The sequence below is a fragment of the Fringilla coelebs genome (assembly GCF_963513975.1).
Source record: "Fringilla coelebs genome assembly, chromosome: 7".
In the NCBI taxonomy this organism is placed as follows: Eukaryota; Metazoa; Chordata; class Aves; order Passeriformes; family Fringillidae; genus Fringilla; species Fringilla coelebs.
The window spans coordinates 34,255,126-34,270,998 of record NC_140035.1 but is presented as its reverse complement, the minus strand read 5'-3'; the positions used below and the strand labels follow the sequence as shown (position 1 = coordinate 34,270,998).

Below are 15,873 nucleotides of genomic sequence, written 5' to 3'. Positions count from 1 at the left end.
AGGCTGCTGAGTGTCCAAGTGCCACAAAGATTACAGCTCTAGGGTCCTTCCTGTCCAAACATGGTTTGAAACTGGACACTTGTATTCCTTATTTGTTAAACACATTCTTAAAATGCTGCTAAGTCATAATGTTTCCTTTGTTGTTGTTTGTTTTCTCTAATTAGGCTCTAGCAGAACAATTGCAATCTCTTTTACTTTGTGTTTTGCTGTGCTGGATACACATAACCCTGATTTTAGTTCTTCTGTAGATGGAAGTTCAATAAAAATAACAATAGTTTTACTGATGAGGATAACTATGTGAAGCCAGGATTCATGCTAAATTAGTACCTATTAGTGGCTTAGGCCTATAATGAAGATTTCCTTGCCCTCTGTGTGTGTCTTAATTCATTATAGAGAAGTCCATAATATTTTATAAAAAACATTTTCACTGTTTTCCTGAAACTCTTGCCCAAAACTATTGGAAAAGCAGGTGCTTTCTTGTAACATCAGAATGAGACAAATGGTGCTGCTTGCTTTTATTGTTGTACAGAAGTGGTTTTCCTTTGGACACAGATGGACTTGGCAATGAAAAGTAGCTGGAGACTAATGGACACAAGCTTCAAAGCTTTCTGTGAGGGCCCTTGGAAGACAAAAAAAAAAAAATCTCATATTTGTTCTAATCAGTCTGGGTTAGAAAGAAAAGTACTCCAGCTCCAGGCTCATGGGGAACCTCCTACCTTTCCTCAGAGGCAGAGAGGGCAGCAGGTGCTGTCCCTGGATGCATCTGCAGGAGAAAAATGAATGGGGTAAAATGGAAAAAAAAATGAGGCAGAGTAATTTTGTGCTCTGGAGACTGGGTAATTCACCTGTCTACGGGTATTATTCTGGTGGCCTTTAGGAACATTTTCAAGTCCCAGCAGAAGAAAGGCTAAAATTGTTTCAAGGAGTCCCCATACTTAAGAGTTAAGTGAGTGGGAACTATTAATTTGAATGTGAGTAAAACTAGTTAAATTCAGATCCCTTTTCTAATTTGTTGCATCAGAATCTTTCTCAGATCTGCTCCTCCATTATCCCATCAAATAGTCTCTATTTATTCATTTATTTATTTCTTCACATACATTGAGGAAGAAAAGGGAAGGAGTCACTCCCCCCAGTAAGGACCATCTGCTCTTTTCTTATTGGGAGGGAAAAAACCCTACAATTAGTGTCTTGTTCATCTTTTTGTTTTACTAAAAAAAAAAAAGAGGGGGAAAGAAAGTAAAAGAACTATTATGCAAATATCTGCAATTTGGTTTCAAATATTCTTTGTACTATGATGAGCAATTTCCTTTAATACAAACTCAGCCTACTTGCCAGAACCATTTTTTTTTTAATTCTGCATTAATATAGGGAAGGGAAAAAACCCCAACTTTTATGTTCTTTTGGTGGCAAATTTGTCTCATCCTTTTTTTTTTTCTTTCTTTCTTTCCTTGGCGCTATTACAGCTGTTATTCTGTAAGTTGTCAGATGTCATATTGGGGTTTTTTTGAGGAAGAAAAAAAAGGAAGACAGCCAAAATAGCCTTACGGAGCCACAATTCCATTTCACTTCTCATTGTTCTGTTGCCATGATGAAATGGTCTTGAAATGGAGGACTCAGTGAATGAGAGAGAAGAGCTTTCTCCTTGCTATATTTGAATGCCAGTTGCTTGTGATGGCAGTATTACCTCTAGAAACAGTTATTTAGGGTTTTTATAAGGAGCTCCTGTGCTACTGATCAGGGGTGTGAACTTCAGGGTCAAATAGCATAGCCAAGATTAAATCTTCTGATCCTTGGTTCTGGACCAGCTTGGTAGCTGATAACCTAGCATGGTAGCTGAAAACTTCTTATAGTCTGGAAAAGGGAAATAAAGTCTTTTCTGTGTGAAAAGCTTAAGTGTGGAAAAACCAAAATGAACTCATCCAAGACCTGATGGGAGAGGTGATGGAAGAATCAGATGCTGAGTTAAGAGGCTCAGATTTAGAAAGCAAACATGCTGTAAATGACTTCATTAGCTGAAGCTGTAATTGGAAGATTAATTCCCAATATGCAAATGGACCACACTTATAAAAGTGTGAAAACCCGTGAGCCATTGTCCAATTTTTGGGTGTAGCCCCTGGGTGGGCTTCCTCTGCCCTAAATGTACCTGAAGGCCCTTCAATAAATATAGCTGCTTTTCATGCCCTTAATTTCAGCTGGCCTCTGTTGGTAGGTAGTCCCAAAAAGGCATTAAAACAAGACCAGGGAGACTTCAGTGAAGTGTGTCACACCTGCATCTCCTCTGTGGCTGCAACAGGACAGGGAATGAAGTCTGCACTAATCTAAAATTCTGCAGGGCAGTGCAGAATTTTAGATTTGTGCAGACTCTTGTGTTTAGGGCTCCCAACATCAAGTGGGCTCTATATCAGCCTGGAGGCTCCCTCGGAATGCCTAGCACTGGACAGACAGGAATTCATGGTGCTCAGGGGACTGATCCCATTTAGTCACTTGAGTATTGGAATAAATCATGTGGAACTCCATTTTCTTCATGGTGGAAAAAGCCCATTCTTTATTCACAGAACTCCTTTTTATACGGTTTTAATGACTTTGTTTGTGACTTTAATTGGTTAGGAGCTTTCTTGCTAATTACTTTATTGGTTAGTAACAAGTTGTTACCCTGTATTGATTGGTCACTCAAACCCCCAGTGTGTACATGCAGGAAAGGTTGCTTGTGAGAGATAGTTGAGATAGTTTTCATTTTTCCATCTAAAGGTGCAAAACCAGTTTATACAGGTGCTGGTTGTTTTTCACCCAGGAATAGATTGTTATGTTAATGAACTGCTCACACCAGGATTGCTTTCACATGGGAGCTTGCAAAGGGCCAGCCTGACAAGGAGAGCAGGCTTGATTTTATGAAGCCTTTCTTTTTGGTTTTCCTACCTTACTACAACAACTGGAGTGCGTTGAGTCTTTGAGCACCCTGGGGTAACCCTTGGGTCACTTTTCTCGTTGCAGGAAGCTCTCATCATGGCCAGCATGGACCACCCACACCTGGTGAGACTCCTGGGCGTCTGCTTGAGCCCCACCATCCAGCTGGTCACTCAGCTGATGCCTCATGGCTGCCTCCTGGATTATGTCCATGAACATAAGGATAACATCGGCTCCCAGCTCCTGCTGAACTGGTGTGTTCAAATAGCTAAGGTATGTAGTTCATAATGGGGGTTTTGAATGATTTCTTACTGTTTTCATAATTAACTTTCAAACTATGACTTTTCTCTTTGTGTTGGGTTTTTTTCAGGCCTGTTTTTGTTTCCAAGAAGGTTGGGTAGTTCTTAAAATACACACTATTTTGGCTGTTTTACAGTATTATAGATGACTTGTCAATATGTGAACCAAACTGTTTTTCTTGACTGCTGTGTTGGTTTGAACAGACAGGTGTCTGCTAAGGAGGGCAGGAGCCTCCCTTGAAATGGAAAATGTAAAACCACTCTCTCTGAATTATTATTATTAATTTTGAAATTAAGGGGCTCTCAGGCAAAGATATGGGAGTAGGAATAACAATTCTTTACTAGGAAAATTAAAAATACAAATGCAGTAGTACAAACAAACAAAAAAAACCCAACAAAACAACACTGCCAGAGTCAGAACAGGAGCTGACCCCTGTGTGTCAGGGTGGTGGCACAGTCCCATCCCATGGGGGCTCAGCCCTCCTGCAGTGCCAGCTGTGGTTCTGCTGGAGCAGGATCCTGCACAAGGGGGGAGTTTTCCTCTGAAGGGCCAGGGCTGCTGGAGATGGGCTTGGTCTTCCTCTGGGAATGCAGGGCAGAAAAAAGCTGCTCCTCTGGGAATGCAGTGGGAAAGTCTCTGCCTGTGGTGTTCCAAGTGTCAGATTGTATCCGGGTAGGAATGCTTGGCTCCTCCCCTGGGCAGAGCATCTCCCCATGGGATGATGGAATTTGATCAGTCATGCAGGGACACTCACTGGCCATGGACAGCAGAGATCTCCTGGAGGGAGGATGGGTTGTGGGAGAGGTATAGAAAACTGCCCAGAGAACAGAAGAGAACTGCCCCACCTCTGACAGATGGTGATAGTACACCCCCAAACCATATCTTACAACCCAGGACAACTCTCAAACTCAGTGTTAATGAGGGGTTGTTTCTCGAGGTGAGGGGGAGGTGAGGGAAGAAGCCCCTGTGTGAAATCTGGGGCTGGACGCAGGGTGCTTTTTCTGCCTCCTCTGTTGTTCACTGTTAATATATATATACTGGTTTTCAGCCCTTCTGGGTCTGCATTGCCAGATCTGTCATCAGTTGTCTGCCAGGAAGATAAACGTGTCCTTCATGTCACTGCTCAGGTGGTGATCCTGCTGTGTTTGGGTCACAAACTATCCTTGGCACAATGTTTTACAGCTGGTTTTAGGCATGTTTAAGTATTCAGTTTTGTACTAAGAACAAGTACTCAGTACTAAGAAAATTGTTTGCAAAGAATAGCAAGATCTTTCAGTGTAGAAGGCTGTAGCTTATCCATTTTAAAGGTGCTTTTGAAAAACTAGGGTTGTTTACTACAAGTGGCAATTTGGAGCCTGCCTTTTGCATTGAGTTATTTGGAAGTTGTTTAAGGTTTTAGATTATTTTGGAGAAAATTGTTGTTATGAACACATGCCCACAGACTGCTATCTTACATTAAATGTGCAGCCTTAAGTGAATTTCCTACAACATTTATTATTACAAAATCTTAATTAAAGTTGTAATGTTAATCTTTTAGCACTGAAGAGAAACCTGAAGATTCAGCAGTTGTTTTGCTGGACTTAATATTAAGTAAACATTTGCCTCTTTTAATAACTTAAATATAAAAAAATGTTCTTATGAAAATAAGAAAATGTAGAAATTCAGCTAGCCCTTTGTTGTTCTTCAGGAGGAGCAGAATTTTGAGGAGCATCATGACTGTTAGGACATAGGGACTGTTTTCTTTCCAAATCAGATCTGTTGTTAAACCTTCCTGAAGAAGAAGGTAAATAAAGTGAAAGTGTCTGTAGGGCTGGGTAGAGGTGGGGAGAACCCAAAGCTGACATTGCACCCTTTGTAGATGTGTGAATGTCCTGTGCTGTGGTGGTAAAACAAGCAGAGTTGCTGGGGAGTACAGGAAAAGCAATGGGAATTGCCTGTATGGAAATGTGCAAAGGTTTATTTAGGGCTGATACCAGACCAGGAAAGGTGGGAGACAAAATCCATGTTCCTGTTTGAGTCTTTCTCTCAACACAGCCTCCTCCCCATCTGTTCTCCACTCTTTTGATTGATAGTGGCTGTTATTTCATGCAAAACATTTACACAGGGCCATCCCTGCAGAGGTAATCCTCCATGGTTTTCACTTTTTGTGTGCACATGGCCCTTGTCTCCATGGACCATGGCTGTGCTGGCTTTGCTGTGAGCCTTGTAGTGGAGCAGACAGCCTGATCCACGGCTTCCAGAGCTGACAGATCTCTGGGAGGGCCTGTGGAAGGCAGGTCATGGCTTTCCCATGGTGATTCTTACCAAAGTGTGTGCTGGGGTACAATCCTTGAGCTTGATTGCAGCCTCAGCCTCATTACATGGTTGAGACAATTGAAAGATGGCAAAGCTCAAGTACAGCCAGCAGCAGCCAAAGATTTCTTTGTTACAGAGCACTTAAAAAACTTTCTAGCCAATAGCACGTTGCTAAAGCTCACAGACAATTGTTTTAGCCAATCACTAAAAGTACATCTGCTTCACACAATCCTTGCTTGTATTCTTTTTATTAACTACTTTATCAACTCCATTATTAAGCTTAAAACCTTCTCCTATCTTACTAAGCATATTCTCCTGCAGTCTTAAAGTTTATCTTAGCCAAGCCAAAAACTCAAGCTATAGTTTCATACCCTTGCTTACTATACTACTATAACTTTTTCTACTTTCAAACTTTACACCTGCAACTAGCTCTAAGTTTTCTATTCTTTCTGTTTCTAAAGCCTACTTTTACAGCTTTCTAGAAATCTTTTTACCTTTACTATTTCCCCACATTGTGAAGCAGCTTCTAAACTGATTGCCACTGTACATGGCTTCAACTTAATGGGGGGTTTGGATTTAGGGACATTCCTTGGAAAATTGTTGCTGCTGCTTTTCTTGATCAGCCCTGTGATGTGGGAGGAGAAAATGAGGTGTCACAGACATGTGAGATCTGAGGTGGCAACCAAGCAGTGCAAAGAAGTGAGATCAGAAATGTAATATCAACTGATGCAGTGTCAAGAAGAGAAAGGGAGTTCCTTTGACATAAAAGGTGGCCTGTTATTGAGAGAAGTTTATTTATGCTACTTTAGTGAAAATTAATCAAATGTATGTTCTTCCAAATCACAATAATCATGTCAAGTGGGGTTAGAGGATGTGCACAAAGAATTGTTTCAGCTGTGCTAAGAGGAAAAACCTTTGAGATCACCAGGCATGGAGTTCCCTCATCCCAAAAAGTAGAATTAAAGTAATTCTCCTTTGTCATTATTCTGTCACATTTAACAGGGACTAGGAAACGGGAAAAGGTACCATTTGTCTTGAAATAAACTGATCCCCAGAGGAATCAGTGCAGAAGGCAGCAACAGGCACCAGTTCCCATCACTGCAGGAAAGGTGCACGTGTGTCCCGCATTCCTGTACCCACTGTGCCCAAGTTTCAGGTGCTGTCATACAGCTTGGGAGTGTCTCTCCACCTGTTGCTCCTCAAGGCTGTGGGGAATGATTGGTTGTGTCTTTGTGCAAGGTATCAAAAGCATGATTAGCAGTGCAGCAAGACGCAAAAATCGTCAGTGACTTCCCAGTCCTGTTCTCTGCTCCCTGAAGCAGCTCCTGGTATTTTTTGCTAGATGCATTGTTCTACCCTCACCTTTCCTGGTTTTATGGAGAGGATTTTCCCCTGCAAGAAGAGGACTGAAGGCACTGGAAATGCCTCAGGTCTGAAGTTCAGGCTGATTTTTAGGAATTGTTTAAAATCAAGTTGCTGCTGTGACACAGTCCCTCCCTAACTGTGCTTTTCTCCATCTGCCAGTGCGCAGGCACTTATTTATGGAAGTCATTGCTTCAGAGCTCACTTGTTCTGCCAGGCTGTTCATTTCCATATGTCTCTACTTCTGTACAACTAGATGCAAAGCTAGTTAGCCACAATGCCTGCTTGCCAACCCACATATGGCTCTGGAGATAGCTTCTGAAGGTTGATGACAGGGCAGTTATAAAGCATTATCTACTGCCAATTGGAAAAGGCTTGGGTGCTTTTTCTCTTAGCTTATACAGATTGTGTTGAATTTATTCTGATGTTACATCATTGTAGGGTAATTGTGTTCTCCTTCCAGAAGCTTTAGCTTCTTATTTTATGGATGAGAGCTATAAAAATAGAGTAGCCCCCAAGCATTCTGCATAAAACATGGTTGTTAGACAGCAGCTGTGTCTAAGGGGGCTCTTCCCTTCTGCTCTGCAGATTCACAAGGCTTCTCCTGGTGTCTCACTTCCATGGGGACTGTCTTGCTTGGAAATGAATGTTTAACCTTTCAGCTCTGAGATCAGCACAGCAATTTGATGTAGAGTTTGCTGTCCAGTAAAGCAGTGAGCTGTGCTCATGTATCAAGATATTTTGTAGTGGGAGCAAGAGTGTCCACCTTGGTGACCTCAGGGTGTGGAAGAAGGGAATAATACTTCATGAACACCCTTAGTGTTGGCTCCTTGAGAAGCGGATTGAAACTCCAATTCTGTATGGATGGCACAAGCCTGGAAGTGAATTCCCAGCAGGTGAATCCTTCTCAGCTAGGGTGAGACAGGTACACATAAGTCAGGAAGATTCCATAAACAAAGAGGAAAAAAAATGCTGTGTGCATTGATATTTGAATGTGTTTGATTCTCTCAGCTAGGGCTGCCCCAACACATCCACACACACAACTTGGAGGTGTGAGGGTAAGGACATTCTCATGGAAATGTCTTCAAGAAGGGAAGATACATCTGGAGGGTTTCAGTCAGGAAAGGTTGGTTACCCTCTGCCACTGGGTGAAATTGTCTAAGGGACCTGTGTTTGAGGCTGTATTCTCTCTCTGTTACTCCAGTGGAAAATAAGCTGGAGTTCTGTTAGAATTAGGATAGTGGGCTTTTGTGCTCTGTCTCTCTCAGGGCTTACAGAAATGCAGTTTTGCTTCTGTAACATTGCATACAACACAAGCTAAGTTCAACATAGACCTGGGCAGTCCCATCTCCTCTTTCACAGTTTTTTTTTTTTCTTCCTGTTACAATTATGTTCTTTCTGCTGCTGTTGATTTGCATTACATCTGCACTCATTTTGCTGAGCACTGTTCAAGGGCAGAGGAACTTTTCCTGTCCCAAAGAAATCAAGGCAGAGGGAGAGTCAGGAAGCAAACTTCCTAACATGAGGCAGCTTGCCTGTGATCACCTAAGCTGTGGAGGAGAGCTCAGCCCTCCTGGGTCTTACCCCCATCCAGTTCTGCCATGTAACCTCCAGGGGCTTCCAGACCTGTTTTTTGTGTTCTGAACTGTAATAATTCTTTTATAACCCCTCAGAATACTAACGAGGTGAAGCAGAAGTTGGTGGTTACAATGGAATGTCGTGGAAGGAAAACCAAGTACTTCAGGGGATTACTTTTTATACCTTTTCAATATAAAAGAATTCTCAAATTACCTTAACTAAAGCCCTGCAGAGCATCAGTTATCCAGGTATGCAGGAAAACAATGTTTGAAAACACTCCAGGAAGGAAAAAGAGAGAGGAACTTTGGCATCAAATTTTAATGAAGCAGATGCACATCTTCAACTCTGCTGAGTGCTACTGCAGCCCCTTGGGGTCATTGCTGTGTGTAAGGATTCCCTTCCAGAGGCACAGAGCTGCGGCTGGAAGCCTCCAGGAGCCACCAAGCCAAAGGCTCCTGCAAATCCTCCTTGCTGCTTCTTTCTGTCCTGCTCAGCTGCTGTGGGTGCCAGGGCTCTGTGCCCTCCTGCAGCTCTCTTGGCCAAGGAGGGCTTTCCTGGAGGGACCTCTGTCCATGCTGGGTGTGAGCTCACAGGCTGTGTGAAGTTCAAAGGATCCATGTTGGTTTTTGCAGCTGAGAAGCGTATCCAGAAGCATCCTAAAGCCAGTGGGTTTGGGCTGCACTCCTCATGTCTGGAGACAGGGAGGCTCTGAGCAGGGAGGGCCTGTGGGGTTGCACTGTGAATTGAGGACTCTGTCTTCTGCAGCAAGATTTAATGGATTAGGAACAGTGTTAGAGACAGCTTTTGTTACTCTGCTACAGATGGGGATGAAAGAGAAGCTGTGAGAAACAAGAGGAGTCAAGGATAACTGGACAGGCTGGGAGGAGGTGGAGGACGGGGCTGTGGTTCAAGGTCTTTCCTTTTCATTAAAGGAGCCTACCCTACAGCTCAGTGGCTATTCCATCCTGGAGTGAGCAAAGGAGCTTAATGACAGTCATCTATCAGCTGTCCACCTTTGAAGCTTCAAGATGTGTCTGTTCCCAGAGCTATTGCCCTGACAAGGCCAACTGTGCAGTGATAATGGCCTTCAGCCCCTCCTGACACAGCGCTGCCACTGGCCAGGAGCGGGGCCAAGGCCTGGCTTAATTAGCACTGCAAGCAGCCCCATTAGCATAAATGGAGTTTGCTAATGGGCTGCTCCATGAGGAAGTGCAGGGTGCAGAAGAGAGGGATCTAAACCAAGGGCTATGAAATTCCAACCATATTGAAACAAGGTTTTAATTTTGTAGAGGAGCAAAATCAAAATACATGGGGGAAAGTGTCGTTTTCCTCTCTTGAATCCCTCTACAATTTGCTTTTTCTCTTCCTATTTGTCATGACTATTTTTCTCACTCAGCTGCAAAGCTTGGATATTCACAGATGGAAGGGAAGGATCCTTTTCTGGTTATGGACATTGGAGAGCTCTGAGAGCTCTCACTCTCAGAAAACATTATGCCATCAGAGGGGCATTACCCAGCCTTGCCCATACCAAGGGACTTCTTGGTACCCTGCTGCGTGGCTCCCAAAGTTCATACAAACTTGAGAAGCCCTTGCAGCAAACTTCAAGTGCATTTTGCCACGTTCTTCATTCTAGCTTTTCATTTCCAAGTGGTGGAAGGGTTCACATTTCTTTCTTGCTGTGATGAACTGGGTTGTCTTGGGCTTATGAGAGATGACAAGGAAGTTTCTCTTGATCCTCTCAGATATTTTTTTTTCCATGCCAGGCATGTTTCTCTGCACAACTATGTACCTATTTATAGAGAATTTTGCACTGGTTTTTTCCCCTTTGTTCACCAGTCATTTCTTCTGAAGTATTGAACTGGTTTAGTAACTTTTCTACCAAACTCAGTAGCCCACAGAGGTTTCCTATGGAAAGGATTAAAATAAAGGCAAGCTGAGAAAATTCATCAGCTTAAATGCTGGCCAAGTTCTTCTCATTTCCCTTTCTCCTTTCATCTCAGATGGACTGTCAACTCACTGTAGTCCCAGTCTTTCTTTTGCTGTAATTTTCTTTTACTTTCTTTACTTCTATCTTTTTCTTACTTTCACAGTGCTTTGTGTCAGCACTTGTTTTTTGCTTTTTCTCCTGTGTCACCATTTCTCTTTCTCTCTCATTCCCTGGCTGCTTGGCTCTCTTCAGGAGCATCATGTCTGCCACCCATCAGAGCTCTTATTATGTCCTCACTCCAGGGTTTGGAAAGGACTCAGTTCCTTCATTTCTCTCATAGTCATGAATAATAAAGGTTTTGAAGGTTTGATAGTGGGGGACAGGATGGGTTTATAGTAGGTTGTAATCCTAATTTCTCCAGACTTAATCTGACTCATTAATTATCTAAAAATAGATAATTCTTCTCTCTAAAAATCCAGTCTTCCCAGAAGTGTGGTTCATGATTGTTAGGGGGAAAAAAAGAACCAAAGCAGAATTTCCAGTCATTTACAAATCACATCAGGCCGTGTGGAGGCACAGCAATGAGCGATTTATTGCACAGAGACAGACAATTTATTGTTTTGTTAAATGAAAGGTGCACTTAGCCCTGACGTTTATGGGGTTTCTGATATTAGAGACCTGACAGCCTCAGGCTCCAGAAGCTCTGGAGGCTTTCCTTGGTGCCCCAGAGTTCTCATCAAGCACACTGAGCTGCGTTTGGGGACATGGGACACACTCAACATCACATTTTCCCTGGCAGTCCCCAGCAGACTGGCTTGGGAAAGCATTATTGAAAACCACTCTTAAATCAAATTCAAGATATTACAGGAGCTCCTATGAGGGTCTGTCAGGATTTCCATTATAAGCACATATTTTTCAGGTTTATAACTCAGCCATAAAATTCTGCAGGACTGTGACGTGGCATTAAAATGTCTCAGCCCAAAGCTGTTATTATTATTCCAGAAATATATGTATTTGGCTATTTTTTTAAGTTGCAGAACTTCAGAATCAAAAGCTGGATTGTTCTCTCTATATACCCATAAATTAAAATGCATTTTTCCCTAGTGAGTACCTTTCTCTCAACATAACAAAACTTATACTGCTTGGATAACTACAAAAAAACCAGGGCCAAGGAAAATACACACACAAATATATATTAAAAATATATATAGTGTGTGTGTTATTGTTATTATATAAAATGATTGAATATATAGTTATTATATATGGTGTGTTATTATATACAAGATGCATTATTGTAAAATATATATTATTATATTATTACAATATTAAAATATTATAACATAATAATATTTTTATATACATATAGTCCATGGGCCAGAATAAAATCCTTGCTGCTTCTGTTTTTATTCACTGTCTGTGTTAGCAGAGGGGATCATATTCCACACTCCTGCAGCACATTAATATCTCCTGATTAGAGGGGAAATAAAACTGGGTTATGTGTCCCCTGGAAAATACCAAGCATTAAAAGAATGCATTACCCTGAACTGGAACACTTCTGAGCAGTTCTGAGTTTTCCAAATGAGGTTTTTTTTTCGAGACTTTTGAAAAGTCTTTGGATTTGTATGACCTTTTTTTTTTAAATGAATGTTTAAAATTGTTCAGAAAGAGGAAAATCCAGCTGTCTTTCAGAAGAATTTTTGAGCTGTTTTTTTCCAAAATGGTATTTTTGTCAGGTTGTTTTATATGAATAAACCAGATCAGTTTTAGAAAAATAAGGTTTATTTATTTAGGAAAATAAGGTTGCCTTTATTTTCCACATCTTAGGGTTCATTTCCTTGCCATTGAATGACTTTTTCTTTCCACAAAGCATAAATTTTATTTATATACACAAGACAAATAGAGAATTTGGTATTTCTGAACTGCAGGGTGACTCTTTCTGCAATGACTTCATTTTGGTTTTTTGGTTGGGTTTTCTTTTTTCACTTTTTTGGACTTAAATACCAACTTTCTTGTCTCACACAGAGCTAACTATAAGTCTAAAATACACCAGACAGGTGTGTGGTCATCACTATATAAAACCCTGACTTTATCTCCTCTAGTTAACAGTGCAAAGCATCCACTTACAGCAAAAAAAGGAAGTCAGATTGTAAAAGGTGCAGTGGTTTGGGGGTATGTGAGGTCACCAGAAGAGAATTTAAATGTTTGGGTGTATTTAGTTGAGCTAAATGCAGTTTTGCATGCTGAGTGTTAGCCATAAATTTAGCATGGTTAAATACCCAAGAGGAGAACGAGTATGTGAGGTAAAAAACAGCAGTGGCATGAGAATGAATGAGTCTTGACTGGCTGTGAATAAATTTAGGGTGGAGATTAGAAGAAGGTTATTAGCCACTGTAAGTGGGAAGGTGCTCAAACCCAATAAAAATAATACAAGATAATGAATGAATTTTAAAGTGGAGCTTGGTAAGTTTATGAGGCAAGTGTGGGCTGAATGGCACAGTGGCTTTCAAGGGGCACAATTTGATGGCAGAGTTGCTTTTATTTCCCTGTTTTAAAGCTGAGTAGTGACAGGACAAGAATAAACAAAGAAAGAATGTGTACCCACACTCTGCTCAGAGACAGCTCAGCTCTGGAATTTGGAGCTTCAGGAGACAGAGATCAAGCTGTGGTTTGCACTTTGGATTGTTTCTTGTTTTTCTGTTTCTTACTTTCTCACCTTACTCCTTCTTAATTCAAATTAAATCAGATTTTCATTCTGTTAGCTGAGCTGAATAATGCATCACTCAGTTTTTATTGAAATCAACCAGGGTATTCATGCAATGATGATGCTCTTCTTGTGAGTAAACACATCAGAATCAATCTTGTGTGTTCAGCAGGCTTCACCCCAAGAAAGAAAATGAAGCTTTCGCTTCATCTCTGTTTTCCCCTTGCCTTTGCCTAGGGCTTGCTATCAGTAATTCATAACTATATATACAGTAGGTGGAAAAAACACATAATGGAATTATTTAATGAAGACTTTATTACATTTAAACATAAGGGTTCTAGTTTGTGTTGGAGACTAATGACTCAAAACACTCTGCAAAACTGGCAGCTTAGAGGAAAGATAAAATAACAGCATCTCCAATTCTGGCTACATTTAAAACCACTTCATTATAGTTCAGAGCTCACCCACCTGGACAATATTTTAGTGAAAAAGAAATTTAGTCTATGTTTTCCCAGTCTTTCCCTATCTATCTTGCCTTCCAGCTCTCATTGTTTCTGGTGAGATATTCAGACCTACACATCTTTTTGGATTACCAGTAGTCACAGGATAATGTCTCATTTTGTCTGTCACCATTGTTGCATCCCTCCCATTAGTTATGAATTCTTTTCTACTCTGCTTTGTACAAGTACAGCTTGTTACCTCCTTCTCTGTAATCTTTCCAATTTTGCTCTTACTTGACTTTCTTTCCCATACACTGTTCTGTCTTTCTGAGACTAAAATCTTAATAATGGTGTTATGCTCTATACAGTTCTGTGTGTCTTGAAATATAAGACTAAGACTAATAATAAACCTTTTTACATCTCCTTTTAAAACCATGAATGTCAGAAAGAAAGGAAGTTTAATCATAGAAATGATAGGAAAACTTTGTTTTGACAGCTCTATATTGGGTCTGTGTTCTGGGCTTTTTTTTTTGCTTTGCCTCCCAACTGGGATAAGCATGAATTTAATTTGTGGCATTTTATTTTGGTCATAGAAAACTGCAGATTGGTTGGGAACTGTGCTTCCTCAAGGACCATGGCAGAGCTAAGTGGTGGGCAGCCAGGAATTGCATGAAACACACTTATTTTAGGGTTAATTTACAGAAAATGATGATGAATAAATTATCTGTAATGTGAGCAGGCTTTTGGCCCTTTCTGTGTGAAATCTAACGTGATGCACATTTCCTGTGCTCTCTGTCTCCTCCACACAAGTTAGGAAGGTTTCCTCTATGGGGCAGAATCATGTCCAAGATGTTGGGTGTTTTAAAGTAAATTGTGGTTTAGCCCAGTTTGCCTGGTGATTTGTGCTTTTATAAAAACCTCAAGGGTTGTTTGCATATTGTTTGGCCTTCTTGGAGCAGGTTTCAGCTTGACTGCCAGCCTTTGCTTTGGCTGTTGCATGAATGGAATTAAAAATAACTGAAGTAAAATATATGAGGATGCTCCTTTTGCCTGACAGAGCTGGCCACTGATCAGAACTTCAACATTCGAAAAGAGAGCAAGATTATACTTTCCAAACAAAGCTGCAAAAATGCACTTGGTATATTTCATCCAAAAGTAAACTCAAGCAAGTTAGTTTTAAATACATCCATAATTTTTACTTTATCTCCTGGAAGGTGTACTATGGAATGTCAGGTGGCTCATATGATAACATACTTTTTTCTGACAGAATATAGAGCAAAATACAATTTAAAAACTTTTGCAGATACTCCTTCTTTGGGCCTGTTTCATTGCAACACAGACCAGGAGATGCTTTCAATCAAAGAAATAAGATGTGTCAGTTTTCTTTAAGTAGTAGATGCTCTTAATGCTTGTTACTATTGTAAAATTTTACACAAAAGAAACTGATACTACCACTATGTGTTTTGTTATGATATGATGTCCCATTTTGATTTCAGAATGGTTACAGGATGTCACATGGGAAAACAATTTAAAATAATGTACAGTTCCTTGAGGAAGGGGAGAGAAATTTTAAAAGAAAAGTTAAAAGCCCTTTTTTAGTGCATGCACGTGCTTGGTTTTGTATTGGCAGCAAAGTATCAGGGCTCTTGGTGTTTTGCCCAGCAAACAAAAGACAGAAACTATGCATGGCATTCTTGAATTTATTTCCTTGCTAAGGTCCAATGTTGTGTAGCTTCCTGTGATGAATATATCTAAAGTGGGAATCCACAAAATGAGGAGCAGAAAAGCGGGAACATTGCAGGGAATGTTGCAGCAGTGCCCAGAGTCTGTCTCCTGCTCATGCAGTGCAGGAATTGTGCTGCAGCAGGTGCCTGGGGGTTTGTAGCAAAGGAGTGGAGCTTGTGAAGTCACCTGGCACTTCCAGTGAGGTAGCTGGGAGAGTTTTTCATTTCACACTCAGTTTGTGTGCAAGACCTGTCAGGAGCTGCCTTCTGCTTCCACGTGGCGGCCACGAATTGATGGCCTTGCTCTCCATCTGGGCTGCACACAGGGAAAACAGACACAGTTTTTAATCTTGAGCTTTTGCCCCAGAACAAATTAAAGTGAAAAGAAGATCAGTTACATTTTAAAGCAGCAGACAGCAAAATGCCACTGATTCCTGAGCTCAAACCTTCCTTGGCCTAACATGCTTCTTCAGTGGCACCTGCACCCAGTGGCAGTTCAGAAGGCAATGATTCAGATGGGAATCTGTCTTTATGGTAAAAGACAAGGTACAAGGCTAGAAAGGGCTGGATTTGATTCCTGGATTTGATTTTTTCATTTCTTTTATTTTTTTTTAATGAGGTTCAGACACATGAATTGAACTC

General features: G+C 41.0%; 1 protein-coding gene across 1 annotated transcript in view; it reads left to right on the top strand.

Moving 5' to 3' along the window:
• Window positions 1-15,873, top strand: part of ERBB4 (erb-b2 receptor tyrosine kinase 4) — a gene marked incomplete at its 5' end in the record, with an annotated part of 567,058 nt that overhangs the window by 478,859 nt on the left and 72,326 nt on the right. The window contains one exon of the mRNA XM_084209338.1: window positions 2,992-3,177. Within this exon, the coding sequence (XP_084065464.1) occupies window positions 2,992-3,177 (186 nt within the window). The remainder of the gene's footprint in view (window positions 1-2,991; window positions 3,178-15,873) is intronic.